The following is a 26,594-nucleotide window of genomic DNA, read 5'->3' on the forward strand; positions in this document are numbered from 1 at the left end:
TCACAAAAAACGCTTTCAGTTATTTTAAAAGTACATCCAAACGAGCTCAAAACGTTAAGAAAACTCTTAAAGTGAATTTTTTTTTTAACTCTGCGTCATTTTATGTTTTTGACATAATTATAGTGCTAATATTACAAAATAATGTACAAAAAAACATGAGATAGTAGATGATCCATTAAGAATTTCACTTTAAAAGAGTTTATTTAACATTTCTCATCAATTAATGGCGTCCCTACAGATAAATCATAATTTTGATAAGGATGTAGTACTAGTTTGGTACTGAGATTCTTTTATAAAAAGTGGGTATAAAAAAAATCTAATCTTAAAAAGATGTTTGGCAAACACTTAAAAACAGCTTATTTTCAAAGTTTTTTGTGAAAAAAAAACTGAAAACGTGAAGTAACAAAAATAAGTTTATTCTCACATTACAACATAAACAATTTTTTTTCAAAATACAGTAATACCAAACCAACCAGTAGTAGAGTATTGTAAAGGAAGAAATGCTGAAGAGACTTTGAAAGTTATATTCTCCTTTATCACATTACAATTTTACGTCTTTTATTTTGAAATCATAAAATATTATGTAAAAATATAAAGTCACAACGGGTGAGGAATGGCATTTCCCTTGTAAATGTCAAACGGACCCCACGGCATGGGATCACTTTTTTAAGAAGATGGAGAGAAAGGTGGAGGTGGAGGGACACGAAATGTAGTGGTTAGTAATGGGAAAGGGATCGTCTTAGGATCCATTCCTCCTAATTTATTAAATTAGAGAATTTGTATTGTTGATAGTTATAAACATGGATTCACTTTATAAGTTATAATAATTTTAACCGATCAATTTTCAACAATACGAATTGTTGATTTGATGGATTAGGAAAACAAAAACCAGAGAGTCCGAGCATTACAGACAATAAATTGTCATTTGCTTATGATACACCTAAACTCTCTATTATTATAGAGCAAAAAATTTAAGTGTGACCAAAACACGAATAGTATACAACATATTTTTATATAAATAGTGAGAAATTTTGCTTTTCAAGTAATTAATTTTTTTAACACATATTTTATTATTTGTATAACAACACACAATGTACCAGTTACATCAAAAAAATTTCTCCATTATAGAGAGAATACAGTAAACTTTTTATTTAAGTCTTCAATTGCGTCTATAATTCAAACTGTCCTTTCTCTTAATAAAAACTAGCCGATGAGCACACATTCTGTGAGTGAATAATTTTTTATTTTTTATTTTTATTACGAAGTGTGCTTAGTTTTTAAAATATTAAAATAAGTATGAAAAAATAATGATAGGACAACTTCTTTTAATAAGTGCATATTTTATTTTAATATATACATAATTACTGTTTTGCCCTCCTTGTGTATAAAAAAATGAGGATACAATTGGAAAAAAGGGGTAAAAGATACAAAATTACTATTTTGTAAGTAGTGTGTAACAAAAATGAGAACAAAATTGGAAAAAAAAATTGATAAAAATTTGACAAGGAGGTTCCCCTAGTAATAGTCTAGATTAAAACAAGTCTAGCATTAGAAAATTTAGAGGAGGCAGATTGTCCGCCCTACTGTTCTACAGTTACCGTGTTTTTTGTATCCTTTCTTCAGTTACAGTTAAATCACGTTAACATTTTATATTAATTTTTTAATTAAAATAATAAGATAAAAAATAATAAAAATATAAAATGTTAACGTGGTTTAATCGTAATCGCACAAATAGAAAGAGATAGAAAAGTCACGGTAACAGTAGGCCATACAATCTGTCTCCAATTTCAGATCAGTCATTAGAAAGCGTTTGAACTTGATAAGAAGCTCCACAAGCTCTTGAATATTCATTTGGCAAACCTATCAGCGGTAAAATTAAGACTTCCAGTAACATGCTGCAAATTACAACTTTAGTTCTCTATGAACAAACTTCTTTACTCCGAGAGAACCGTAGAGAAGATGATTAAAGTCGGAAAATGGGCAAATCAAAGTAAGTAATAACCAAAAACATAACGAGCTAAAAAAGTATTCTGCAAAAGACACATGTTAAATCAGAGCAAACAGTAAAAAAGAAAATGAGATCTCATCACATACAAGTACAGAGCAGAAGCTGATGGAGGATAAGTTGGGGAAAGAGAAAGAGATGCAAGGGGTCATTATAATAAGCAGTTTTGGGGATAGCTCTTGAAATAATTTCGTGTTCTCCCCAAAATCTCCGTTCTTACAGATTTATGCAACTCATCTCACGCTTGCAAGAGGGGAAAGGAAAAGGGATAAGCTTTAGGAAATTGAAGGAATGGGAGGGTTAGGAAAGAAATTCGATCTCCAGAATTTGAGACCGAAAAAGGAAGTTACTTCTTTCCTGCCCTTCCACTCCATAAACCTCCTCAAAGCCTTCCTATTCCACCCCTCTTTTTCCATGGCTTTAGGGTTCGCCGATGTTGCTCACCCCTCCTTTATATATGGGAACTGGGAGGTAGAAGAAAGGCCAAGGCTATTTTTTGTTTCCCTTTTTACCCTTTGTTCTGTTACTACCCCCGACCTAACCCTACCCCTCAATTTAACCTTTTAAATTTTTATTTATTTTTAATGTGAATATTAGCTTTTTGAACTTTCTCTTCTGCGTTTCCATCTTTCCCTTTTTTCCAACTTGACTAATAATAGATGTGAATAGCTCTTTATCTAGGATGTGCTATCTATACACCTTATTTTACTTTTCACACATCCTTTAATAATTTATTTTCGTTGATCTTCTTCAATTCATCCGATTCGATGATCGAAAATTAAAAAGGTGTGTAAAAAGTAAAATGAAGTATGTAGATATCACACCCCTTCATCTAATGTCAAAAGAGAATCATATATGTATATAACAATGTGACACTTATCATCTATTTATTCATAATTTAAGTTAGGTAACATTTACTAACATATATAGGTTTCATCTTTATCACATAAATAAAACAAGTGATGATACAAATAACATTTTTGATCTATACATCTTAGTTTGATTCTTATCAATTTTTTTCTCTTAACAACTGATAATTTAACTCAAGTAATTTATAATAAAAATAATACATGATGAGTTTGATGATAGAACTAAGTGTAACTTGTAGAATTAGAACTAATGTGGAGACATAAAATGGCTTGCTTTCTCATTCAGTGGAATCATATCTACCGTGACACAAATTTTGCGGCGAATGCCATTACCTTTTTAGAATATAGTTGCAACAAATCTGTATATTTGGGATGACTGTATTCCTTATCAAGCTAAAAATGATCTGTCATATGGCTAAAGTCTCGGGACACTTTGCAGGTAACCCGTGAGAGGTGTCTCTGGTAAATCCGCAATAAGATATAATTTGGTGGAGGACATTGAACGAAAGGTTACGATTTGGATTGGAATTGGAATCCGAGGCGGATGCTTTGGTGTTATTCTTCCTCCACCAAATTATAATAATAAATGGTCTATAAAAAACCAAGCAAATATTAAAAAAAATATAAAAAAGCTCAAGAGAAATTGTGAATTTTAATTTACCAAGATGAAAGCACGTCGGGACTCTAAACAAAGCACATCTCTCGCATGCAGCAAAAACAATTGTTCACTTATGTATTTACCCATAAATATGGGTAGGTTCAGTTTCAATCTGTTCGATTTAAATTTGTTCAGTTTTTGTTCGATTCGATTTTTTTTTTAATTTGATTTTTTCCTGTTTGATTTCAATTTTTTCCTTTTGGTTCAGGTATATACATTTAATTTATCGACCTAAGAATGCAATTATGCTTGCCTTTTCAGGGAGTACATGCATGAAAATGTGATAAAATTTTAGTGTGAAAAGGAAGTAGAAGATATTCTTAGCTTTTTACTTATTGATCTTCCCTGTCTAGGGTTTATAGTACATCAAATCTTGAATGCTGTCTCTTTTGCCTTCAGTAATTCTTTGTATAGTCTTTTGATTATGGGTGCAATGATTTTGATGGGTGGCATGGTGTCCACCTTGTGATGTACCTGCTTATCCAAGAATGAAGAATCCATGATCTATGAGCATGCTGCTCTGGCTACCAAAATTATTTGAAATAGGAAAATTGGCAAAGGTATCCGGAATAGAAAATGTGGTAATTAATTTCACACACATACATATATATATAAGTTCGGTTTGATTTGGTTCAATTTCCAAACCACTAAAATCGAAATCAAACCAAGTAATTTTGGAAAAAACTTATGATAGGGTCCCAAGAGACATTCTTTGGAGGATTTTAGAGAAGAAAGGAGTACGAGTAGCATATATCCAAACTACAAAGGATATGTACGATGGAGTAAGGACTCCCGTAAGAACTCATGAAGGACAAACCGAAAGCTTCTCCATAACTGTAGGGTTACATCAAGGCTCATCTTTAAGTCCTTATTTTTTTGCATTGGTAATAAATGAGTTAACGAGACATATTTAAGATGATATTATTTGGTTTATGCTTTTCGCAGACAATATAGTGTTGATAGATAATACTCATGAAATAATAAATGCGAAGCTTAACCTTTGGAGATAAGTGTTGGAATCTAAAGGTCTTCGCATAAGTCGGTCAAAAAATAGTATATGGAATGCAAGTTCAGTGCAAATGAAGGCTCAAATGAGTTATGGATAAGGATTAGAGATTAGGAAGTACCAAAGAGTGACCGCTTTCGCTACCTAGGATCTATCTTGCAAAAGAACAGATAGTTGAAGTGAAATAGTGCATTCAGCATGTTGTGTGACCGTCGTATGCCACTGAAGCTCAAGGGAAAATTTTATAGGATGACAATAAGGTCGGCAATGCTTTATGGCCTGGAATGTTGGGCGGTGAAACATCAACATGTACATAAAATGGGTGTAGCAGAGATGAGAAAGTTTCTTTGAATGTGTGGGCACACGAGAAATGATAAGATTAGGAATGAGGATATCCGAGGTAAAGTAAGAGTAGCCGAAATTGAAAAAAAAATGAGAGAAACTCGGTTACGGTGATTTGAATATATGAAACGAAGACCTAGTGACGCTCCGGTTAGAAAATACGATTACGAAATAGAGGTTCAGAACCGAAAGGGTTGAGGAATACCTAGAAAGACTTTAGAAGAAACTCTAAGAAAAGATCTAAAGTATTTGGATGCAAGAGAAGACGTGACACATTACCAAAAGTAATGACTTTCTAAGATTCATACTTCCCACTTGCAAAATAAAACTTTGTTGTTATTTCGATTTGGGTTCGATATACGGTTCGATATACGGTTCGCTTTTTTGAAACCACCCTTACAAGTTCGGAGTTGTAGGGCGACCACCGCTCGGTAATTAAAAATGTTTTCCAATAACAGACGTTATTTTAGACCAGTTTCTGCTACATGGAAAGATCGTTGTTTCTATATTTCCGATTAGATCCCTTCTTTTTTTTTCCATATTTCCGATGGCCTCGGAAATTCCATGTCAAAATATTGCTGGATATACAGTTTGCAGCATAACATAAAATAAAACGAGAAACAATTTCAGGGAAGTGAAACGAAAATGATGCAAACTTAATCCATTTCATTTATGATTGAATCCAACATATTTATAACTAATTAACAGAAAATAAAGGAAAAACAGAGGAAATTGAAAAGGAGAGGGTAAGAGAGATCTGACGACTTTACCAGCACCCCAAAACGCATAAAACAGTGAGAATTATTTATTTAGAGAAAAGGTGGGGAAAAGAAGGAGGGAGAGGAAATCATGGGACTTAGTGGCATCGGTAGGAGAAGAAGGACTCCAGATCATCAGGTTTTCTCACCGAGCAACTAAGTCCTATAACTTCCTCAACCTCTTTCTCCTTTTCCCCTTCTCTCATATCATATTCTTCCCCTTTTTTTCTTATTCTTTCCTCACCAGACGACGAAAACAACGCTGGCCTCACTTTCTCCCATTTATATACCCACACAGCGTGACGTGGCCCTAGTTTCATATATGGGCCGAGTTTGTTGACCCAATGAATATTATTCATGTTTGGGCTGAGCATAGGCCTTCTTTCTTATTTCATGTTTTTATTGTCTAATATGCTCTAATTTTTTTGCTCCATATTTTCAATCTAGAAGTTTTACGTTTGAGCAAAAATAATATGTGGTGTTATCCACACATCGTCTTTTACTTCTTAAGCACTCCTCTCATTTTTTGATGGTCAGATTTAACAATTGAAGAATACCAATGGATAAATATTAATTTAACAAGAGTATGTAAGAGGTAAAACTGAGTGATACCATTACCCAAAATAAATTCATCGGGTCTAAAATTCATTTGGTGGGCGTATGAATGGGCTTCTCGTTGCCCGCCCCCCCCCCCCCCCGGAAAAACACATTTTACAGAATAAAAAATATAAATATAAATAAAGAAGTTGTAGTATCATATGCAGGGAAACAAAATAAATTCATTCAAACAAAAGAGAATGTGCGGTTTAAAAGATACATTAACGTGCAAAATTCATTCCTTATAGAGGAACAATATAACAATATTAAAAAAAGAAAAAAAAAAAGAAAAAAAAGAGGCTTAAGAGCTCATATCTCTGAAGAAACACCAAACACCTCATGGATGAAGAAGTATATATGATGATGCTTACAAATGTTCAATTTAGTTGAACCCGAATCAACTTATACAAAAATGAGATAGGAGCTCATATCTCTCTGGCTAAAAACCGTGTCTTTTCTTCACCTTTCAGGCCATTTTCCTTTGCCTCTCACGCCATCGCCATTAAGTTTTTACACATTTTACTTAAACATGTTTATTATTTACCGCATCGTATCATATAAGACTAATTAGTTTTTATTTTGTTTAAGTCCGTATTTATACTTACTTCATACCCGATATATACCATTATATACGATATCTTCCGATGGGAGGCATATGTAACATAAACATTTGGCTCTCCATCATCATACTCATTTATTTTACCTGTCCCGATTGAACTGCCTTTGCCTGGGCTTGTTTGGAACCATCAGCTTCTCATTCTCGGTGAGGGCGTGGCGGAAATGGCAGCGGTGACCGTACGGGCAGACAGCACCGGAAAGCACCATCCTGCAGACCTCGGTCTTGTAGCGCGGGTGGCGGATCACAGGGCGGAGCTCCTCAATCCCATGTGCAAACTGGCAGTGATCGCCGTAAGGACACTCTCCGACCTCCTGCCACTTGTTGCACAGCTCTGTCTTGAACATGCCTTGGTTGTAAACTTCCAATTCCAGCGGTGGCTCCTCCTCTTTCACCCCTTTCGGAACGAACACTTTTTGCTGCACCAACCATCGTCATCATCAGTTCCCACCACCATCATTACACAAAATAAAACTGAAAGTTGATGCACTGTTTATTCAACAACTGTTTGTCCGCATCGAAATTAGATTAAGAATTACGCAAATTCAAATTCAAATTCAAAAAAAAAAAAAAAACTAAAGTAAACTAAAAACCGCATTAAAATTAGACTGAAAATTATAATTTTGTGAATTAAATTAAAGAAAATTCAATAGTGAGGATATAGGAAATGGCTTACCGAAGCATTGAATGCAGTGGCGGTCACAGTCCGAGTGGCAGTGCTAGCACCGGCTTGAGCGGCCTGAGCAGCCTGAGCAGCCTTCACGTATCCGTTAGACCTCACAGAAATGCTCTTAGGCAGCGAAAACCTCTCCACATCAATATTCTCGGCGTCGCCGCCTTCGCTCTCAATCACACTCGTAGGGCTCTTGTTGGACACGTCCCGCTCTGCTCGCTTGTCATCAATTCTCATGTCGCGAAGTCCGCTAACGATCCCAAACGGCGTCGTTGTCTGCACAGAGGAAGGGGAACCGAACTGTTTCTGCACGGAGGCGTGGATGAGTAGACTGAGTTGCTTGTTGAGCTCGAGATTGAGAGAGCGGAGATGAACGTTCTCGCGACGGAGAGCGTCGGCTTCCTCGGAGGTTTCTTGGAGGCGCTTGAGGCAGCGGCTGTGGCGGTTCACCATCTCCTGATGATCTTGAACGAGGATCGAATGGTAGAGTTGGCGGTGGCGGTGAGCTGATGACGAGTCGTGGTCCGATTCTTCGACGTCGTATCGACATACCGAAGGCTTGCGATCTAATATAGCGGAGTAGAGGGAAGCGAACACGGCATCGTCTGCGCTAGATTGCGATTTGAGTGGCGATTGCGGCATTGCAGACGTGGCGTGGCCGCCATAGGCGGTGGAGGAAGTGTCGTTTTGCATCTCCACTGTCGTCGTTTCGCTGCACCTGAATTACAGAGCCAACGCAAAAAAGCGGTAAGTTCAATTCGCGAAAGAAAAACAAGAAATATATCGCTTTATAATCAAGAAAAGCACGTAAACGAACAGGAATTGTACCTTTTTCTCGAAATTCCGGTTCAATTTCTTCAATTTTACTCTGAAATTTAACAGAGGAGCAGTGCTCTGAATCTCTGAAGCAATCTAATTAATTAATGGAGACAGATCTAGATTTAATTTCACATACATTGAAAAATAAATAGAATTTTCAAAAAAAATTGATGAGAAATCGATCGAACAAAGAATTAAAGCAGAGACTACAAAGCTGTTTGGATCGAGAGAAAACGAAGAGCAGTTGTTTACCTTCAGAAGCAACAGAAGATCTTCTTCTCTTTCTCCTCCTCCTCCGGTTGGAGTGAGAAGAGTACGAATGGAGGTGCTCAGGTACGGTGGCTGGTTTTAAAGGCGTGGCGGTGGAGGAGAGATTTGGAGGGAAAGGGGAGGAGCAAAACGGATTCGAAACTGTTTTAGACAAACGCTTAGCTGAATGCCTTATCAGCTTCTCAACCGAGGCATCCTAGTGTTTTTTACCTGATCTGTCCTCATTGTTGGACCAGCTTTGCTGTATTATGCAGGGTTTTTTGGTCATTTACGAACATCGGTTAGTTAGGACCGAACTACTGAAGAGCAGGAAGTTATATCTTCAGCTCCTTTGAGCCATTGGATTTTGATGGATTTGAACGGTTTTCAAACCTTTCCGGCCCGCCAGATGCGGGGCATGATGAGATTCAACATGCATGCGCCCGCATTAGATAATCTATTCACTGTGTTCACCCACGAGGTTAGAGTGACTGAGTGAGTGCCAACTCGTAACTAGTTTGCAACAAACAAATACCAAAAGGGTAGAGAAATGCCTAAAGAGACTTGAAAATAGATATGAAATATTTGGAGTTAACGGAAGATTTGACGCAAAATGAGTGCAATAGCGTTTTAAGATTCATACAGTCAACCCTATTTAATAGGATAAAGCTTTATTATTATTGTCACTTGTTTTGGGTCAACAGATGAGTTGATCAACCCGCAAATTGTTACCTAAAATAATCCAATAACTCATATTTTTACTTGGAAGATTTAGAAATGTTATTGTGTTCTTAATATAAAATTAGCTTTATTTTGCCTTTGGGTAAACCGGTTTTCAATTAACTTTTAATTAAGGTGGTTAATTATTTAAAAAACCGATTAGGACATGAGTAGCATTCAAATGAAAGACGGAATACAATCATCGCTTTCTATCGGTTATGGTTATGGGGAGGAGGTTGCTTGTTTAACACATCCACTGGTATAACAACCTGCCATCGAAATCTACTATCCAATGTTTGGTGAGATCGATCCCGCAATGTCTCCCTCCCAATAGCATGTTTTCTCAGCATAATTAAGCTTCTTCTTTATTCAAACAAACTGCTAAATGGTTTTACTGTCATTTTCTATGCAGTTTGGCCGTGTTTTCCACGTAGCTTCTTATGATTCAAACATTATCTATGAAATCAAATTGGAAATCATTAGTCTTCCATATGTAACAAATCAATGGTAACAAATAAGATTCTCATCATACTGATGATTAAAATATCTTCAACTGGATTGTTTTTTACAAAGTTGATCTTTAAACGTGAATTAAGAACTCGATTATGACATGTGTACGGTGAAATCCGTTATCACAATTGGGTGGACAATAAGGCACATTCTCAGAGTGGACATAAGTAATTCCTTAATTAAGGCAGTGAACTTTGTACAGCCAGTATGTCACGTGCCCTTTCATATGTTGTGTACATTATACTAGTACATAAATGAAACACAAACACTATCTCCTATTTTTTATTCATGGAATACTCATCACTAAGATAGATAACGAGAAATGTGTTGGATCTTATAGCTTCTATGAATGGTAAGAGCAAATACTTAACTTCCGCCCAAGAGAATAATGGATTATCTTCCCCTTGAATTTGCAGCATAACTTTCATGAATTGCGGCTCTGCATTTGTAATCGTACTTCTGCTAAAAGGAAAAAAAAAAAACACACACACAATATATACGTTATATTTATCTAAGAAAGAAACAAAAGAAATGAATATGATTGATGTTCAGAGACCTCCTTTGCTCTCGCATGGCCCTCATATGATACATATTGATCAGCTCCAAATGACTCCTCGAAGTTTCGGAACGTCGAATCAACGTCAGGCATATTGAGATCAGCATGATCGTAAGTTTGTTCTTCACAAACCCCGAGATCTTGCATATTCTGAGACCACAGCTGCAAAATCAATCAATTGAGAATTCTTCGGTGCATATTCAGCCGATTAATTAATAAATGTATGTCATGCATTGATCTACTACCCGCAATTTCTGTCATTTACCTGACTATTTTGCACAGGACTTCTGCAATGCCAAGATGATTCTGTATAAAATGGAAGTTCTTCATTACATTCGAATTTCCGGCTTGAAGTAGCACTGCTACAAGAGCTTTTCTGATATTTACCTCCATCTCCATGGGAAGATATCTGCAAAAGATATTAATACCAAAAAAAAAAAAAAAAACCCTAACTTTTAGAAACCGAAATGTAAAGTTTGGCTCGTCATAGAAATTCCAAGTTTACCACATTTCTGCCAGTACTGGTGGACAGATTCTCATTCAGTTTGAACCCCCAAAATGCTGCAAATTCCTTGGCGGACGGGCAACCGGTATAACTGCTGATCATGGTCCGTTTCTGATGCGGCCTTGAAGAGTGCCGGTGCAGGCTCTGGTCGCATACTCGGCACATAAACATCCGGTGATCCAAACACTGATCGTCGGCTGAACGGTATTTGCACGAATCGCATAAGAGGGTTCGCTGATGGGAGTCGACAATTGGGTTAGCAGAATGGACTTTTGCATCGCAGGGAAGGCAAAGATGTGCAGCGTCGGCTTTACAGTACACAACTGGCCTTAAATCCAAGCACAAATCACAACTTTTCTTCATTGGGTTTGACCTCTATATATACTTCACCAAATTCCTCCAAAGATTCAGATTGCTGCAGCAGATATTCATCACACCAGTGGTCACTGGACTTGAACTGACCTGTTTTGACTTAATTAAACAACGTATTAACTTGCTTCTCTTTTTAATTAACTAGCAGTTGTACACATACTATGCTTATTAATTCAACATTTATAAACCTCAACATACGACTTTGTTTTTGTTAATTCATCGTTACTAAATTAAACACTTTACTAATGATTATACGTAATTTATGCAGCAACGAAATGCTCTTGCAGACAAATAGAGCATTGTTAGTTCATAAAAATAACGGCAGCATTTTATTAAAGTCAATCCTTCAAAACGAACAAAGACAACTCTCCCTACGAAGCGTTTTATTAAATTCAAGCCTTTAAAATGTCAGCGTGTTGAGTTTTAAAACAGAAAGCAAAACAACTCCTCTTCTTCGCGAGTTGTAGCCACCGCGCCGCAGACATTGCATCTAAATTCAGCCAGCACAACCTGCACAGATAATTGGGGAGTGCTCGGAGGTCCTCTCAAGCCTTTCTCCCGTGGCTCCCGGGACCACCGAGTCCCTCTGTAGATCCGGCCCTAACCCAATCGATGGCCAACCTAAATGTGTAAATCTCGAAAAAAGCCTATAGAAAACTTCAGAACAAATTGAAGGAAAAAAAAGGGGTAAACAGCAACCTCAATTCGTCTTAGGCGATCCAAATATTCCAAACTGAAAGAAAACACTAAAAAATATCCCTTATATACGTACAAATTAATCCCGAATATAATTATAGTTTAAAATTCAGAAACTTAGTTAAAAACCCTAATAAGTAAAGATAATCTAAAACCTGTCATCTTATTTCCTGAGAAAAAAAAAATGCAGTCTCAGAACATCTACTGCGTAGAATTTTGCACTAAGAAATACAATTTTTCCCGGGAAAAAAATCAAGGCTCATGAGGCTGACCTTCTTCTCTTCTGATTCGGAGGAGCTGCCGCTCAAATGTTCATGGCCTCTTAGAAATCATCTTCTCCGAAACTTCTTTGGCTATATGGGGGGACGTGTAAAAGTGAACCTTTTTTATAAGCGTAATATTCCGACATGGATCATGGACAGCGGGTCCCACCGGCGGTCTGAAGGGATGTTCTTATTGGTGGATGAAGAGACCTTACCTGCTTCCGCCAATGGGGGTTTGACAGCACTTGAGCTCTGTTAGGTATTTCGGCGCGGGAGTTAGGACTGAGTTGTGGAGTCCATATACCCAACCACACGAATAGCCAGCTGCCAAGTACGGATTTCCGTACCTCCATTATCCATACTCCTCTTTGTTGATCTTTTAATTTTTTTTTTCAAATACAAATAGTTTATGTCACATTCACTTTAATTCGTGAGATTTAAAATTGTTAGAAGTGGTTTATGAAAAATTACCCTATTCAATGTGCGACAAAAATCTGTTAAATAAGACGAAAATATTCTTAATTTTGTCAAATCATAATGTGCCACAAAATTATCCTATTCAACTAATAAATTTAGTGTTTTTTTTTTAAATAATACATTCAGTAATGTGCGACAAACCTACTCTACAATTTTTTTTTTATCAAATCCAATTTTATCATGTGGTAACGTTGCCCAACTCTTTGTAAACATACCAAAATGCCCCTTATCGCTCGCACATTTGAATACATAGTGACAAATTTTATTTAAAAAATAGTATAAAAATAGTAAGAAAAAATATATATTAAATATAGCAGTTTTGAAACATATTTATTCACCACCCTCGTACAAATTATATTTGCACTAATCCGAAAATAAAGGAAAATAAGCGAAAAGATGAATTTGATATTGCCACTAAAGTCTAAAGCTAGCATAAGGAGTCGAGCATGACTAATCACACAACCAGCCGGGAGTGGGAACTCTTGTGCGGAAGCACACCAACAAGCTTCACACACAGGAGTCGGTATTGCCAATATTCTCCCACCTTAGCCACACAAAAAAACGGATATGAAATTTTACCAAAAGACATCGGCAGTATATGTGGTACTATTCCTTGTAAACCATAGATGGCTCACCCCACCCACGGATTTGGGACTCAGTTGTGACTCTAATCTCAGCCACCAAACCCAACAGGAGCTATGATTAATTAGGCAAAACCTAGTACTTGATACGATAATAGAGGAGACAAGTTGAAAAAATATCCTACCTAAATTCTATAAATTGACATTTGACATGACATAAGCTTGTTCATGCTTTCATTTGCATCAAAACAAAAACTTTACCAACAAGGAAATCATATTGCATTAACTCAAAGTAATTTTTTATTTATGAACGCATGCAAGAAATGAATGTAGCAGAGATGAAAATGATGAAATTGAGGTTCCACCATAAAACCAATTGGTAATATAGGGTGTAGCCCAAGATCATATAAGCACATAGCAAACCTTGTCCCTCACCGATGTGGGACAACTCTCAACACGCCCCCGCACTTGTGGCGGATTTTCAAGCCTACATGTGGACAACAACTGGGTGACGTGGAGCGCGTGTGGCCGTTTGACTTCACACGAGGACAACCTGCTCTGATACCATGATGAAATTGAGGTTCCACCATAAAACCAATTGGTAATATGGGGAGTAGCCCAAGATCATATAAGCACATAGCAAACCTTATTGAAATTGAGATTCTACCATAAAACCAATTGGCAATATGGGGAGTAGCCCAAGACCATATAAGCACATAGCAAACAATGTCCCTCACCGATGTGGAACAACTCTCAACACGCCCCCGCATGTGTGGCGGATTTTCAAGCCTACACGTAGACAACAACTGGGTGATGTGGAACGTCAATTTCATCAGAAAATATTTCGTAGACTTTTAGGTAGATGAGAAATGACATGATTAAGAATGAGGTTATCCGCAATTGAAGATAAGATGGGAGAAAATCAGTTAAGGTGATTTGAACATTTGAAACGAAGACCTACAGATATTTTGATTAGAAAATGTGATATGAGATTAAGGCTCAAGGCAAAAGGGGTAGAGGAAAACTTAGGAAGACTTGGACAAAGACTTTAAGAAAAGACATGGAGTACTTAGAGCTAACAAAAGACTTGCCGCAAAATTAAGTGGCATGGCATTCTAAAATTTATATAGCTAGTGAGATACGACTTTATTGTTGTTATTGTTATTGATTACTGTAATGTGAGATGATATCAAGATTTTCAAACGAAGCATGAATTGTGATGTATTTTCCAACCAGAAAATCAAACTGTACAGTTATATATGCACAAGACCAAGATGCATCCAAAGCAAAAGTTTAATCAACTTCTTCTTGCGATCGGAAGTCACGGAGAATCCATGTTCTGTTGATGGTTTTGAGGTTCGTTACAAGCCTTATCGTTGTCAAAGTCAGGTGACTGATTAATGAAAACAGACGAAACCTCAGATGCATCATGTTCCTGCCAAATGATCATATAGGAACAGAAATGAGAAGAGAGTATAAGCCACAAACCAGAAGGGAAGGAAAATCAAAATTCACACCACGACTGCACTTGCATTGCCATTATCTGATTTATCAACGGATATGCCCTTTATAACACATCTTTATCATGAAGCACTGCAGCTCTGATAGGATCTTGATCACCTCCGAATAGTTCTTCGAAGTTTTGAAATGTCATATCAACATCAGGTATATTGAAATCATCGGGACAAACAAGTTCTTCACAAACTCCTATGTCTTGCATATTTTGAGGCCACAACTACAAAACCAATACATGACCATATGGTAAAACAAAATGAAATTTGTTCTAATTTCTAACTAACAAGGCCTAAAGTTTTCAGTTGTTGTTGAACATAATTAAACCTTATTCTTTCTATCGCGGCACTTCTAAATGGTATCAGATAAGTGTTTAAATGAATAACAAGTGATAAATAACTACATATGATCCCAAGAATCCAAATAAATCAATTTCACTGGCATTAATCTAACCTGATTACTTTGAACCGTACTTCTGCATTGCCAAAAGGATTCTGTATGCAATGGAAGTCCAGCAGTTGAAGATGGTTGCATATGCTCCATTTGAGAAAATGGAAATGATAAATGATCAACTTTCAGCTCCTGAACTAGACTGTCCCTTTGCCTAAATTTAGTGCCGGAATTCTCAGAATGTTGTAAACGCCGATCAAGATGAACATTGAGCCTCTTTGATGTCTGAAGTACTGAGGAAGATAGGTCAATTTGTTCTGTACCGTGTATCAGCAGCGAAGGTGTATTCCCCTCGGCAAGCTGAAGCCTTTTCAAGTCAAGAATCTGGTGCAGAATGAAATTATGCTCCTGACCTTCATGACACATCTGCAAGATAGAACAAGCACTGACATACACTTTAACATGCGCAATTACTGTGAATTCTCAAACCTAGTCACAGAAGACTGCACCTCTTCCATAACGGCGGATGTTCATTATCAAGAGAAACTCCAATTCTGGTAGTCTGATCATGTTTTTTTAAGTGCGGCTAAATAAAGCTAGACAATGAAGATTTACATACCATTTTCACATTGAATATTCAATAGTGCCGATTACATTCTCAGCCAAGTTTAAAGAGAACATATAAATAGTTCCTGCAAACCTTGTATTGTTGACTGCTCGATCCTGCTTCAGATTCAGCACCTGGAATCCAGGTGAGAGAATTTACTGCCGGAAGGCTTTCGGCTTGAGAGCAAGACTGTTCTAGACTATCCAAGTTTACTGCACTTGGGTCACAAGAAGAGCCACAAGAACTGGACAATGTCCAATCCCACTCCAAATGTGTATTCTCTATCTCGTTCAATTTGAAACCCCATAATGCTGCAAAGTCCTTAGCAAGCGGGGACCCTGTGTACGAAAATTTTACAATCCATCAATATGTATTGCATACATTGCTAAATCTAGCAGTCGAGTTGGGTAACTGCTGATTGCATACATCAAAGCATACTAGGAAAACTCAACTGACCTGTGTAACTGCTGATTGCCCTTTTCTGATGTTGGGAAGCGATCATGTGCAAAGCACTCTCACAGGCACAGCACATAAACATCTTGTGATCCAAACACTGAATATAAGCCGGGCAGAATCTGCACGAATCACACAAGATACTGCGCATATGCCGGTTAAAGAGTGTGTTTGCCGAATGGACCTTGGCGTTGCAGGAAAGGCAAAGATGTGCTGCATCGGCTTTACAGTACACAACTGGCCTCAATGCCAAGCAGAACTCACTGAATCTCTCCATTTTTCTGTCCTTCAAAACTTTGGAACCCAATTCTCTGCCAAGCCCTATTGCTGTCACAGATAACCAACATTAAATATACAATCTTTCTTGCATATATATATATATATATATATATAAACATACTATTTGTGATTTTCGATTTAGATCTTAATAAGATCAGGGCTTCATGTTTCTCAGCTTTTACTTTTTAGATCAGATACGGATGGTTGAGAAACAAGTCACCAAATCTTTATGCATTAACCGAATGACTAAATAATTTCTGATTTTCTGTGAATTTCCACAATGCCGATCTTTGAATGAGAATCTAGAAAATTAATCGTTCTTATCGTATCGTGCGATTAAACTGTGATGCGTTCTTAAACAAATTGTTCTGCATTAACTGATTAGCAAAGTTTGAAATTTTATCATCATATAGAAATTCAATTATAATTTAAAACAAAAAAAAAAAAGTAGACAAAATTCGGAGAAAAAGTACCTCTTTAAGTAGAGCGCGAATGAAAGCATTGAGCTCTTTGTTTTGGATATCTTCTACTTCTTCTCCTTTTATCACCTTTGAAACCTTATGGGTCTGACGTAGGCATCTAAGAGCGGAAACTTTTCCAGCGTGGATTCGGATACGTGGCTCGTGGCAGTGGGATCATCATCCACGTCATCCAATTCCCATTGACTGAGAGACAAGTGTGAGTTCTTACGCGATCCATGTGATCCAAACTCTCACCTGTTTCCGCCGATGGCTGTTTCATTTTCTCTATTTTTTTTCTTTCGGTTTTTAATCCACCCACCAATTTTAGGGAAATACTTCATTTTTTTTTTATCAAAACGATAAATTTATTAAATCAAATGTTAAATTAAGAAGCTAGCAGGATTCAAAACTACACCGTAATGCAAGAACTACACTCCTCTCAATTATTTTTCCTTATAGATAAATGAGAATTTGAACATGTAATTTGATTACGGGTTAAATTATAATTTACAGGTTAGTATAAACGACTGACATGTACGGAACAAAAATTCATTTGTCAATACACTTGACTTTGCACTGAGAAGAACTTCCATAAGCCAGAAATGCCGATGTTGCATTATTGTTTGAAACTTGAAACACTACAACGGTCACATCGCTAACGTAGGTAAGTTTTTCTTATCATATCACAACAAAGTTAAGGAATACTCTCAATCAGGTCCACTGTCGACGTTCACATAAGATACGTGAAGAGTGTTTTCTTTCTCCAAGTCCAAGTTCTGCACTTTGAAGCTTGCTTCTAACATAATTTCAAAATATAATGGCATACTATACAATTAAAATGCAGGTACTGCACAAACTACAAACATGCACCAAAAGACGACCGCCTACGCCCCTTCTAGTCCCCATCAAAGATTCATCAAGGTGACGGTTTTAGTGATTCGGTCGAAGAAAAAACTGAACTCAAAGAAGCAATATTCAAAACACTGCAAGTTAACAAATGAACATCGATAAGTTAACAAATAAACATCTAAAACAAAGATCGATTGACAGCAGCAGTAACAAAGAAAGTAAAATGAGGGTGAATCTGGATTAAGGTTTTCCTTCCCCAAACAACGCACGCAAATCAGCTAGATTCTGTCAACTGCTTCTTTTGCCACAAACAGCACTCAGTTTCTACTTCCTATATATCCAGGGTACTCCCCTTTCTGAATGAATTCGTCAGGGACTACAGCAACCCTTAGCAGACCCACCTAACTGCTCAAATGTTGTCAATTTTTACAACAAAAAACAGGTCTAACACTAATGGAGATAAATACTTCGTATTTCCATTCTACATAGTGAGAATCTTCAAACTAGTATAGTAGCTACTTAAATTGCTTGCACGTCTAAAGAATTTAATGTGGCAACATATTTATATCATTCCCCCAGTCCTGAAGTCAGTAAAACAGGTTCTTGCTCTTAACCACCCCAAACCATGTCCACCCTTTCAAATTTAAGCATAGCCAAGGGGCAAGGCTTCTGCTCCTAATTTTTTTGTTTCCAGGAAATTTGATGTATTTATACTTCTATACCTAAAATGCTAATATCATGAGTGTAAGGATATACGCTAAAGCCAGAATGCAAAAAGGGATATGAGTGAAGAAACTGATTGCGAAATCATGATTGATGCATTACCATGTCATCTTGAGGTAACGTGCACTTCAATAATGTCATTTTCCTCCATCCCAAGGGCATCAGGCGTAGCAGCTGGACCTATTTTGTCGCCATCAAAACAAAACACCAGACTCTGAAGGTCAAGCTTAAGATTATCTGCATACATTTTGAAGAGGCGCTCAAACTTGTCATCCTGTTGAAGTAGAAGGGAACATAAGTAAAAATATTACAATGTTTAATATCACATAGCCTGTATATACATCAGAGATTAGGCCAAAGAGTACTAGACAAACATTGAAAGTTAATACTTCTGGCACAACATACCGCATAAATACGAAACTGCTTAACTCCATCTTTGTCTTGAATAGATACAACTATTTTGTTTCTTTCAGGGCGGGGCTTTGGAGGTTGTTCTTCAACAGCCTCAGATAAGATACTAAGTTCTTTTATCACAGACTCCTCTACCGATCTCAGCACATTTTCAGCTGATTGTGCATACGATGCCAGCTCTTTCTTCTTTTTCCTACATACATAGACCACATTTAATTGGAAAATTTGAATTGCAACTGAAAAACCAAAACGATAAAGGGTAAACCTATATCAACAAGCATAACTAGCCATCACTATTTATGAGACCCAAATAAAGCCTTAATGTTCTAAGATAACTGCCCTCATTAAACTATACTTCCTTCATAACACGATAAAAGCGTAAAATTCCAGTTACCAACTGGAATCTAATGAACGGGAAAGCGCATGCACTAGCCACTAATTTGTCACAAATTTCTACTCGAGGGAAAGGTATATGTCTTAATAGATATAATAATTACAATAAAAATCTAAAATTCAAATACCTCAGCTCCTTTATGGTAGAATCCTCACCCTTCCGCTTCGCGCCGGCAGAAACCTTGGGTGGAGGAGGTAACCAGTCCTCCTCTTCCTTATCTTCACAACTAATAACACTCACTACCTTCACAGGTTCATCAACCTTCTCAACCTAACCACAATATTATCCAAAATATCAATGTCAATGAAGACTGCAAGTTACAACAATTCCTCTTATCAAATGGAATTTAACACACACAGAGCACATATGAACGTCAATAACAAATTCGGTACCGCGGAATCCGAAATTTCCCTCCTTTTCGGAGGAGAAGCTGACGGAGCATCTAATTCATCGTCTATACAAACATATAAACAAAAACAAAAATCAAATCAAGTTTTTTTTATGAAAAAAGTTGAATAATTGAAGTTTCCTATCAACTGAATCGACTGAAATTAGCAGGAAAGAGCTCACCGTCGAGGAAAATTAGATTGACGGGCTGAACGCGTCTGTAATCGAATAAGGGCTCGAGCTCTTCGGAAAAATCCTCCTGGAAAATCAGAAATTGCAGTCAGATATGCTTCCGCTGCTGAATATAAAAAGTGAAAATTGAACAATTAAAACCCTAATGAGTATGGAGTGAGCCTCTCACCATTGCCGACCCGAAATCAGACTCTGCGAATTTTCGATTCAATTTAATTCGAGAGAATTTTAAGCGTCCCGCCGAAAGAAGAAGCCTAAAAATCAAACACAGATTGCAACAGAAAAAGGGAAAGAACAAAAAATATCAAACACAGATCGGATTAGTAATTTGTTGTTGGGTTTGGTCCAAGCCTAATTCCTAACATGGGCTTCATTTGGGCTGGGCTTTATCTATCAATCCAATTACCCAACATATCTTAAAATGAGTCAATGGTCAAGATATACACCAAAATATATACGCGAAGCGGAAGAAAATAAATTTGTATCATATCTGCCGTTCACGATATTCAAGTCAAGAATCTTTCATTTACAAGTAAAGAAAAAATATCATTAAATCGTAATACTAAGTAGTGAAAACTTAAGGATTTTAGAGTAATGATAGGATTTGAAAAATCGCAGCGACACCTCCCTTAATCCTTTCTTTAAAGAATTTCTTAAAAAGATAATCATAAATTTTTATTTTGGTAAACTACTTAAGACTACCCAAATTGTAAGGTTGATTTCAAACAAGTCTAGGGAATTTGATGACTCGTTGACTAATAATGTATCTAAGTATCGGGTTTTCGCGTGTTTCGTATGAATTTGTTGAGATCAAAGTTCAAGGAACAGTTTGAAACTAATCCTAAAGTTCGAATAATTTTAGGTCATTCACCCTTTGCATTTTTAATATGGCATATAATGAGAAGTTTCTTTTGTAAAACAGGAGGTTATGTTGAATTAGTAATATTTGGAAGTTTTTACATTTTTACTCCCCAACGGACAAAGGACAAGTAGCAAATCATCTTGTGTAATCAAAATACATGAACGTTTAACAAATTTGAAAAATCGTTGGAGCGCGGGAGCGCCTACCAAGAGGCTCGAGGCTAGTCCCGTCCGCGCCAATATGCGCAAGCTTAGTTTAAATTTTAATGAAACGAGTTATTCCTACTAGTCATGGCTAACCTAATTGCTCAAAGGTTTCTTTGTTTTTATTTTTATTTTTGAAGTATTGAGTAAGCTGACTCTAATTGATGTTTAATTTCCAGATTTAGTAACATTATTTGGCACTCATGAATAATCAGCTTCAGTCGCAGCATGATTTTTAATTTTTTTTTTCCCGCTACATAGGAATGGTAAAAACATGGTATGTAAAGATATAATTATTTTTATTTTTTTCAAATAAAACTAGTCAATTCTAAATATTGCAAGAAATTAAGTTAAAAAAAACCTCATTAAAACCCAAATAACTAACTCATGTACTCACCATTAGAGGAACTTTATCTTTTTAAAAAAAGTCGGGATTGGGTTTGACCAATATGACACTATACGGTTAGCCGGTGCTGTGATATGACTCTCAAATATCCAAAAGATGTGAAGCGACGACATGAATCTTCATTGTAATGTTTTCTATTTTCAAAAAAGAATAAAAGAATGATGTCAAAACTTAAAAGGCATGAAAAATAAGAAAATAATGAAAATTTTCTCCTTCATCTTCTTATTATTTTACTTTCAAGTTTTAACCATGTCACGTTGCTCAACACTCCGTTGACCAGAGTGTAACCATTTCACTTACAATTTCACAGTTTCACGACCATTTCTTCAGTTTTATAGGTAAATGTGAGCTCCCCTAACAAACAATTTCAATTTTGCTTAAGCACCTCAGAGTGCATGCTACTGGTAACTCTCATCTTCTCTCTCTCTCTCTCTCTCTCTCTCTCTCTCTCTCTCTCTCTCTCTCTCTCTCTCGCTCTCTCTAGGTTAAAGGCTTAAAGCTTCTTAATCTATATCTAATCCTTTTTTCCATGACATAAATCCCCCTAATCTGAATTCTAAAATATTTTTCTTTTCTGATTCAAGCTTCTAAATCTCGTACTTTCTCTGTTGCACTCAATCTTGTTCTAATTGTTTTGATATCCATGGAACACATGAGCCCTAAAAAGACTAATGGTCTCCCTAGCTTTGCACATGACCTCCAAATCTTGGTGGTAGATCATGATACATTGTCCCTCATGTCCACAGCGGCAACGTTAAAAAACATACTCATTCAAAGGTATATCATTCCAGAAATTTCACACACTAATATATGGTGTCATGCTGATCTATGAGATAAGACTTATATGGATACAAAACTCCACCTATATTTTATGTGTACACATATAACGAATTAACTGATTTTAGATGGAAAATTTGAACTTGTTTGTGTGGATCTAAAGGTCGAGGCAATCCATGAAAACAAAACCAAGATTCAAGAATAACAAGGTTATATGATGAACAATGAGCCATTAAATGATTAAGTAGTTAGGCAAAGAAAATGGTATAAGATTTATCTTGATTTTGTCTGTTATGCTGTACAATTTTTTTTTTTGTCTTTATATTGAGCTAAATCTTTCTTGACATAAGATATGTATTAAGATAAAATGTCTGTTATCTTTTCTGTTTATTTGCATGTGTCATTTTTGTTACGTTTCTTGTCTCTATGTGTTTGTATAATTTTCTTTGATATATATAATTTGTCTGCACATAAAAGGGCAATCTCAAGCCAACAAGACTTCAGACTCTGCGAAAGTCGGAGGAATGTCTAGCCTTACCTTATTTTGCAAAGAGGTTGTTTACACAATTCGAACTCGTGACATTTGGGTCACAAATGAGCAAATTTTCGTTTAAAAAAGAATTATCTTTATTTTTCACAACCTGGTTAATAACTCTCTCTCTCGTTGCTCCTCTAGTTACCACAACCGCTCTGGCTTCTGTTGCATTGTCGATGATTCGGGAACAAAAGGATCATTATGATCTAGTAATGGCTAACATCAGTATGCCAGATAAACACAGATTTTCGCTTCTACGGGTGCTGCATAAGATCAAGATTCCTGTCATATGTAAGCTTCAATGTATCTAGAACTTTTCCTATTTGGATCGATTGGCTTATGGAAATTCCTTCTGGTTGTGTACTAATTGTTGCATAACTCATATTTCAACGCAGTCATGTCCTCAGAAGTGAATATTAATGTAGCCAAGAAGGCCCTAGCTGAAGGAGCATGCTTTTTTCTTTAGAAACCAATCTCCTTAGATGATCTGAAAAACGTGTGGCAACACGTTTATCGGAAGGTAAGAAACCCAAGGAAGGACACACATAAACCAAATTGTGCAAAGAAGATTAATGAGGCCGGTAATGTGCTTTGACCTCCCACTGGAGGTATTAGAATCCATGAGGTTCGTGGTGTGTGTAGGCCTACCGCTGTACACGATTTGCGCAAGACACTCGCTCATTGAGATGCAAATCAGGTAAAGTTAGGAGAGGTGAGGGAAATCGTCAGAGAGAACTACAGTGCTCTCGCGCTGAACAGCAGATAGCCACAGAGAACCATACAAAAGGAGCATTTGGTATAAAGAGACCAGTCGATGATAAGGAAGAGCAAGAAAAAGCGAAGAAAGTTAAACTAAACGCGAGCAAACTGTTTCTGGAAGTAAAAACAAGGAAGAGGAAGGAATGGAAAATAAGGATTACAATGGCAGCTCCGAAGATAGAAGGTGCCGCACCATTTGGACTCCGGAACTTCATCTCAAGTTTACAGCAGCCCTAAGTGCATTAGGAGATCAAAGTAATTGTTCCCTTCTCATAAAACAATCTAGTTTTCTTTTTTTTTTATCTACACCTTTAAGAAGTGCTAAATTATTTTTGTTTCTTGTTTTCTTTTGGACACAGATGCTCGTCCTAAATCGATTCTGAAATGGATGAATGTGCCTAATATAACGCTGCGCCAGGTTGCAAGCCATCTACAGGTTTCTCTTCAACTCATATCTTAAGAACTTCTTTTCACATTTGTAATTGTTTTCAGAAGGATTTATGTCAGGTTCTTTTTCCTTCTAGAAATACAGGAAACAAGTACAAGAAATTCAGGAGGCTGGCACAACGAGCTTACCTTCATTAAGTAGACCATACAGTTGGAATAGCAGAAATGAATTTCCACCAGCAAGGAAAACTTCTCTAATATGCCGCCCATACGAACAAGGGACTTCAACTTTTGGAGTTCAAGGCAATCCAGCGCAATTAATGACTCCGAATTCTTTCACCAGAGTCAGTGACTACAGAAGCCAGAATCCGTATTCAGAACACAGTCATGTCTCACAACACAAATCATCAAGGCGAAAGCCTCTTTGACTTTTATTTGAGAACTCATGGAAAGTTTCAGAATTTGGACCAGATAATAGAAACAAACAGCTTCACATTGGGTGCAGGCATGAATGCAATCGAGAAGAGAAACCACCCACTTAGATTAGAAGAGAGCAGGTTTAAAGTAAGCAAAACAACCTTACCGAGTACGAACTACATGACTCCATAGTTTGCTTCTCCCTACATATCAGCAAATACTTTTCAGCTCCCAAATGCGTCTACCAGCATGAATCAAGCGCAGAGTTATTGTCCAGCATCGACTGCTCCGTTCCATGCCCAAAATCAGAACAATAGCAGAAGTCACCGGAACAACTGAAGTAGGCATGAATCAAGCGGAGCTTTATACTCCAGCGCCAACCACTTCCATCAATTCCCATAATCAGAACCACTTTTTTCGTAGAAATCACGGGAACAACTGAAGTTGGCATGAACCAAGCACATTATTACACTCCAACCCCGACTACCCCTATCAATTTCCAAAATCAGAACCACTTTTCAGCGGAAGTCACCGGAACAACTGAGGTACTTGAGGTTGGGCCGGAACACATAGCTTCAGGCAATGCGGCCAATGCGGCCAATGCAGAAACATTTCCAGCAGACTTCAATGGTGGAAGCCAGCAGCTGGATGCTGCAGCAAGAGAGGCTTCTCCAGCTAGTTCAAACAATAACCAACCCATGTTGGAGTATGATGATCTGTTGAAGCTGCTTGAAGAAGATCCAGAGTAGTTCAACTGGTTTGACAGTGTACCAAATGCAGGTGATGCCAATGGTTACTGTGAATTGCTAACGGAAACTTCAAAATAGCCCGAATTCACCGTAGTTTCAGTTCCAAATACAGGGTTTCATTAAAGCATGCATTATATTTCCCTTCAAGATGGTAGTATTAGTTTCCTTATAAACAAGACTTCCTGTCTGTATTCCATATTTTATGTTGGTTATAGTTTGTATCAAATCAAATATTTGTAGCCAAATGAGACTTCATTTCTATAATCTGGAATTTTACCATACAATGAGTAATTTGTACAAATTAAGCCAATCAGTTTTTGTAAAAAAACAAATAGTAAATTGCATGAGTAGATGTTCTTAAAAAAATAATGCTAGTCTATATATGATTGCAAGAAATGAAAATCTTTTTTTTTTTGTTGGAAAACCTCGACGGTACGAGGGTAATTTTATTGATAACGAAAAAACAACTTACACCTAGTCAGAGGGGACATAAACCTTACCCCTAAAAAAACAGAGACAACAAAAAGGAATACACTAGAAAGAAGAGAGAATATAAACCTTACCCTTCTAGAAACAAAAAACGAGAATGATACAAAGAAAAGAGGGGGGGGGACATGAAACCTAACCTCTCTAGAACCAAACTTGAAGGTCTAAACCTGCAAAACAAGTCAAACAACACCATAAAGATAGGAGAATAAAAAGAAAGTGAGACAAACCTAGATGCCTGACATGCACCTTAATTTGAGAAGCGGTAACCAGGCAAGCCAACATAATCAGAAAACAGAGCAGCATGAACCGCCATCGGAGGAGAATCGTGCCATGTTAAAGATGGAGAAGACAAGCCCATGTTAGCAAAATTGTCCCCAACAAGATTTCCTTCGCGATATATGTGAGATACGTAGAAAGTCATTTTCCGAATGCGATCCAAACAAATAGACCATTGCGTATGAAGAGGCCAAGGAGGATCAAAATCAGACGATTGAAGAGCAGAAATAACACTAGAACTATTACTTTCCAACCAAAGACAATGCCAACCCCGCTGATAAGCAAACTCAATACCAATAATAATTGCTGATAACTCTGCAAAAAAAGAGTTGCAATGACCAATCCGTTGATAGAAACCTCCGAGAAAACGACCATGCCAATTCCTGAAAACTCATCCACATGCAGTAGGACCAGGATTTCCTTTAGACAAACCATCGTTTTGGACCGGGATGAAAATCATTGAATATACACAAGTTCATGCTTCAATGTTCGTTATAGGACCTTTAAACCAGTGTTGAGCGCTGAGGATCCAAGCTAAAACTGTGATGACCAACAAACCGCCAACAGGTTACGGGAGTATAGTTGAGTGTCTCGTTGGTAACTGGATTGGCCACGAGGGTTGAGAAGAGGACGGAGATGGTTGCTACCCAAATAACTGAAATTCAACCAACAAAAGCACCCCGTAGTCTCCCAAGTTGAAAGGTCCTGGGACAAAGGATTGCGTGCCAAGGTCACCCTAAAGAAGATGGGTAGGGCATAAACAATGCACAGTCCGATGGTTGCTATAGAAACCATGGCATTGTA

The 26,594-nt window shown here is 37.1% G+C and overlaps 4 protein-coding genes and 1 pseudogene across 11 annotated transcripts; 1 reads left to right on the forward strand and 4 right to left on the reverse strand.

Moving 5' to 3' along the window:
- Positions 1 to 6,575: 6,575 nt before the first annotated feature.
- Positions 6,576 to 9,827, reverse strand: LOC126597518 (zinc finger CCCH domain-containing protein 15-like). Of its 2 annotated transcripts, none has more exons than XM_050264310.1 (4): positions 8,596 to 9,827; positions 8,353 to 8,426; positions 7,528 to 8,242; positions 6,576 to 7,270 (listed from the first exon to the last, which is right to left on the reverse strand). In XM_050264310.1, exons 3-4 carry the CDS (start codon positions 8,215 to 8,217, stop codon positions 6,935 to 6,937), a joined length of 1,026 nt encoding a protein of 341 aa, XP_050120267.1. In that variant the 5' UTR covers positions 8,218 to 8,242; positions 8,353 to 8,426; positions 8,596 to 9,827; the 3' UTR covers positions 6,576 to 6,934. The 2 variants fall into 2 exon arrangements, with proteins under 2 accessions (XP_050120267.1, XP_050120266.1); XM_050264309.1 differs by having other exon boundaries at positions 8,353 to 8,436.
- A 153-nt stretch (positions 9,828 to 9,980) lies between these two features.
- Positions 9,981 to 12,419, reverse strand: LOC126597519 (putative zinc finger protein At1g68190). Of its 6 annotated transcripts, none has more exons than XM_050264312.1 (5): positions 12,224 to 12,337; positions 10,884 to 11,345; positions 10,644 to 10,787; positions 10,379 to 10,540; positions 9,981 to 10,284 (listed from the first exon to the last, which is right to left on the reverse strand). In XM_050264312.1, the coding sequence occupies exons 2-5, from the start codon at positions 11,244 to 11,246 to the stop codon at positions 10,216 to 10,218; spliced, it is 738 nt and encodes a 245-aa protein (XP_050120269.1). In that variant the 5' UTR covers positions 11,247 to 11,345; positions 12,224 to 12,337; the 3' UTR covers positions 9,981 to 10,215. The 6 variants fall into 6 exon arrangements, with proteins under 6 accessions (XP_050120269.1, XP_050120270.1, XP_050120272.1 ...); XM_050264313.1 differs by having other exon boundaries at positions 10,884 to 12,121; positions 12,224 to 12,323; XM_050264315.1 differs by having other exon boundaries at positions 10,884 to 11,298; positions 12,224 to 12,322.
- A 1,992-nt stretch (positions 12,420 to 14,411) lies between these two features.
- Positions 14,412 to 17,434, reverse strand: LOC126597672 (putative zinc finger protein At1g68190; annotated as a pseudogene).
- Positions 17,435 to 17,635: 201 nt separating this feature from the next.
- LOC126597674 (uncharacterized) lies at positions 17,636 to 20,217 on the reverse strand. 2 transcript variants are annotated; one of them, XM_050264483.1, is made up of 7 exons: positions 20,100 to 20,217; positions 19,922 to 19,997; positions 19,744 to 19,805; positions 19,479 to 19,621; positions 18,952 to 19,150; positions 18,649 to 18,820; positions 17,636 to 17,957 (listed from the first exon to the last, which is right to left on the reverse strand). In XM_050264483.1, exons 1-6 carry the CDS (start codon positions 20,100 to 20,102, stop codon positions 18,653 to 18,655), a joined length of 651 nt encoding a protein of 216 aa, XP_050120440.1. In that variant the 5' UTR covers positions 20,103 to 20,217; the 3' UTR covers positions 17,636 to 17,957; positions 18,649 to 18,652. The 2 variants fall into 2 exon arrangements, with proteins under 2 accessions (XP_050120440.1, XP_050120441.1); XM_050264484.1 differs by lacking the exon at positions 17,636 to 17,957 and adding an exon at positions 17,965 to 18,228.
- A 3,398-nt stretch (positions 20,218 to 23,615) lies between these two features.
- LOC126596740 (putative two-component response regulator-like APRR6) lies at positions 23,616 to 25,203 on the forward strand. The gene is made up of 3 exons (XM_050263410.1): positions 23,616 to 23,727; positions 23,832 to 23,908; positions 23,997 to 25,203. Exons 1-3 carry the CDS (start codon positions 23,616 to 23,618, stop codon positions 24,285 to 24,287), a joined length of 480 nt encoding a protein of 159 aa, XP_050119367.1. The 3' UTR covers positions 24,288 to 25,203.
- The last annotated feature ends 1,391 nt before the right edge of the window (positions 25,204 to 26,594 follow it).

The sequence above is a fragment of the Malus sylvestris genome, chromosome 13, assembly GCF_916048215.2.
Source record: "Malus sylvestris chromosome 13, drMalSylv7.2, whole genome shotgun sequence".
In the NCBI taxonomy this organism is placed as follows: domain Eukaryota; kingdom Viridiplantae; phylum Streptophyta; class Magnoliopsida; order Rosales; family Rosaceae; genus Malus; species Malus sylvestris.

Coding starts and splice junctions, on each gene's coding strand:
- LOC126597518 (XM_050264310.1), bottom strand. CDS start 8,217: ATGCAAAACGACACTTCCTCCACCGCCTATGGCGGCCACGCCACGTCT. Junction 7,271..7,527: donor CCACTGCATTCAATGCTTCG/GTAAGCCATTTC, acceptor TGGTTGGTGCAG/CAAAAAGTGTTCGTTCCGAA.
- LOC126597519 (XM_050264312.1), bottom strand. CDS start 11,246: ATGAAGAAAAGTTGTGATTTGTGCTTGGATTTAAGGCCAGTTGTGTAC. Junction 10,788..10,883: donor CCAGTACTGGCAGAAATGTG/GTAAACTTGGAA, acceptor TATCTTTTGCAG/ATATCTTCCCATGGAGATGG. Junction 10,285..10,378: donor GCCATGCGAGAGCAAAGGAG/GTCTCTGAACAT, acceptor TTTTCCTTTTAG/CAGAAGTACGATTACAAATG.
- LOC126597674 (XM_050264483.1), bottom strand. Junction 19,622..19,743: donor GGGAAATTTCGGATTCCGCG/GTACCGAATTTG, acceptor TATTGTGGTTAG/GTTGAGAAGGTTGATGAACC. Junction 18,821..18,951: donor AGCAGTTTCGTATTTATGCG/GTATGTTGTGCC, acceptor CTACTTCAACAG/GATGACAAGTTTGAGCGCCT.
- LOC126596740 (XM_050263410.1), top strand. CDS start 23,616: ATGGAAAATAAGGATTACAATGGCAGCTCCGAAGATAGAAGGTGCCGC. Junction 23,728..23,831: donor AAGTGCATTAGGAGATCAAA/GTAATTGTTCCC, acceptor TTTTGGACACAG/ATGCTCGTCCTAAATCGATT. Junction 23,909..23,996: donor AGGTTGCAAGCCATCTACAG/GTTTCTCTTCAA, acceptor TTTTCCTTCTAG/AAATACAGGAAACAAGTACA.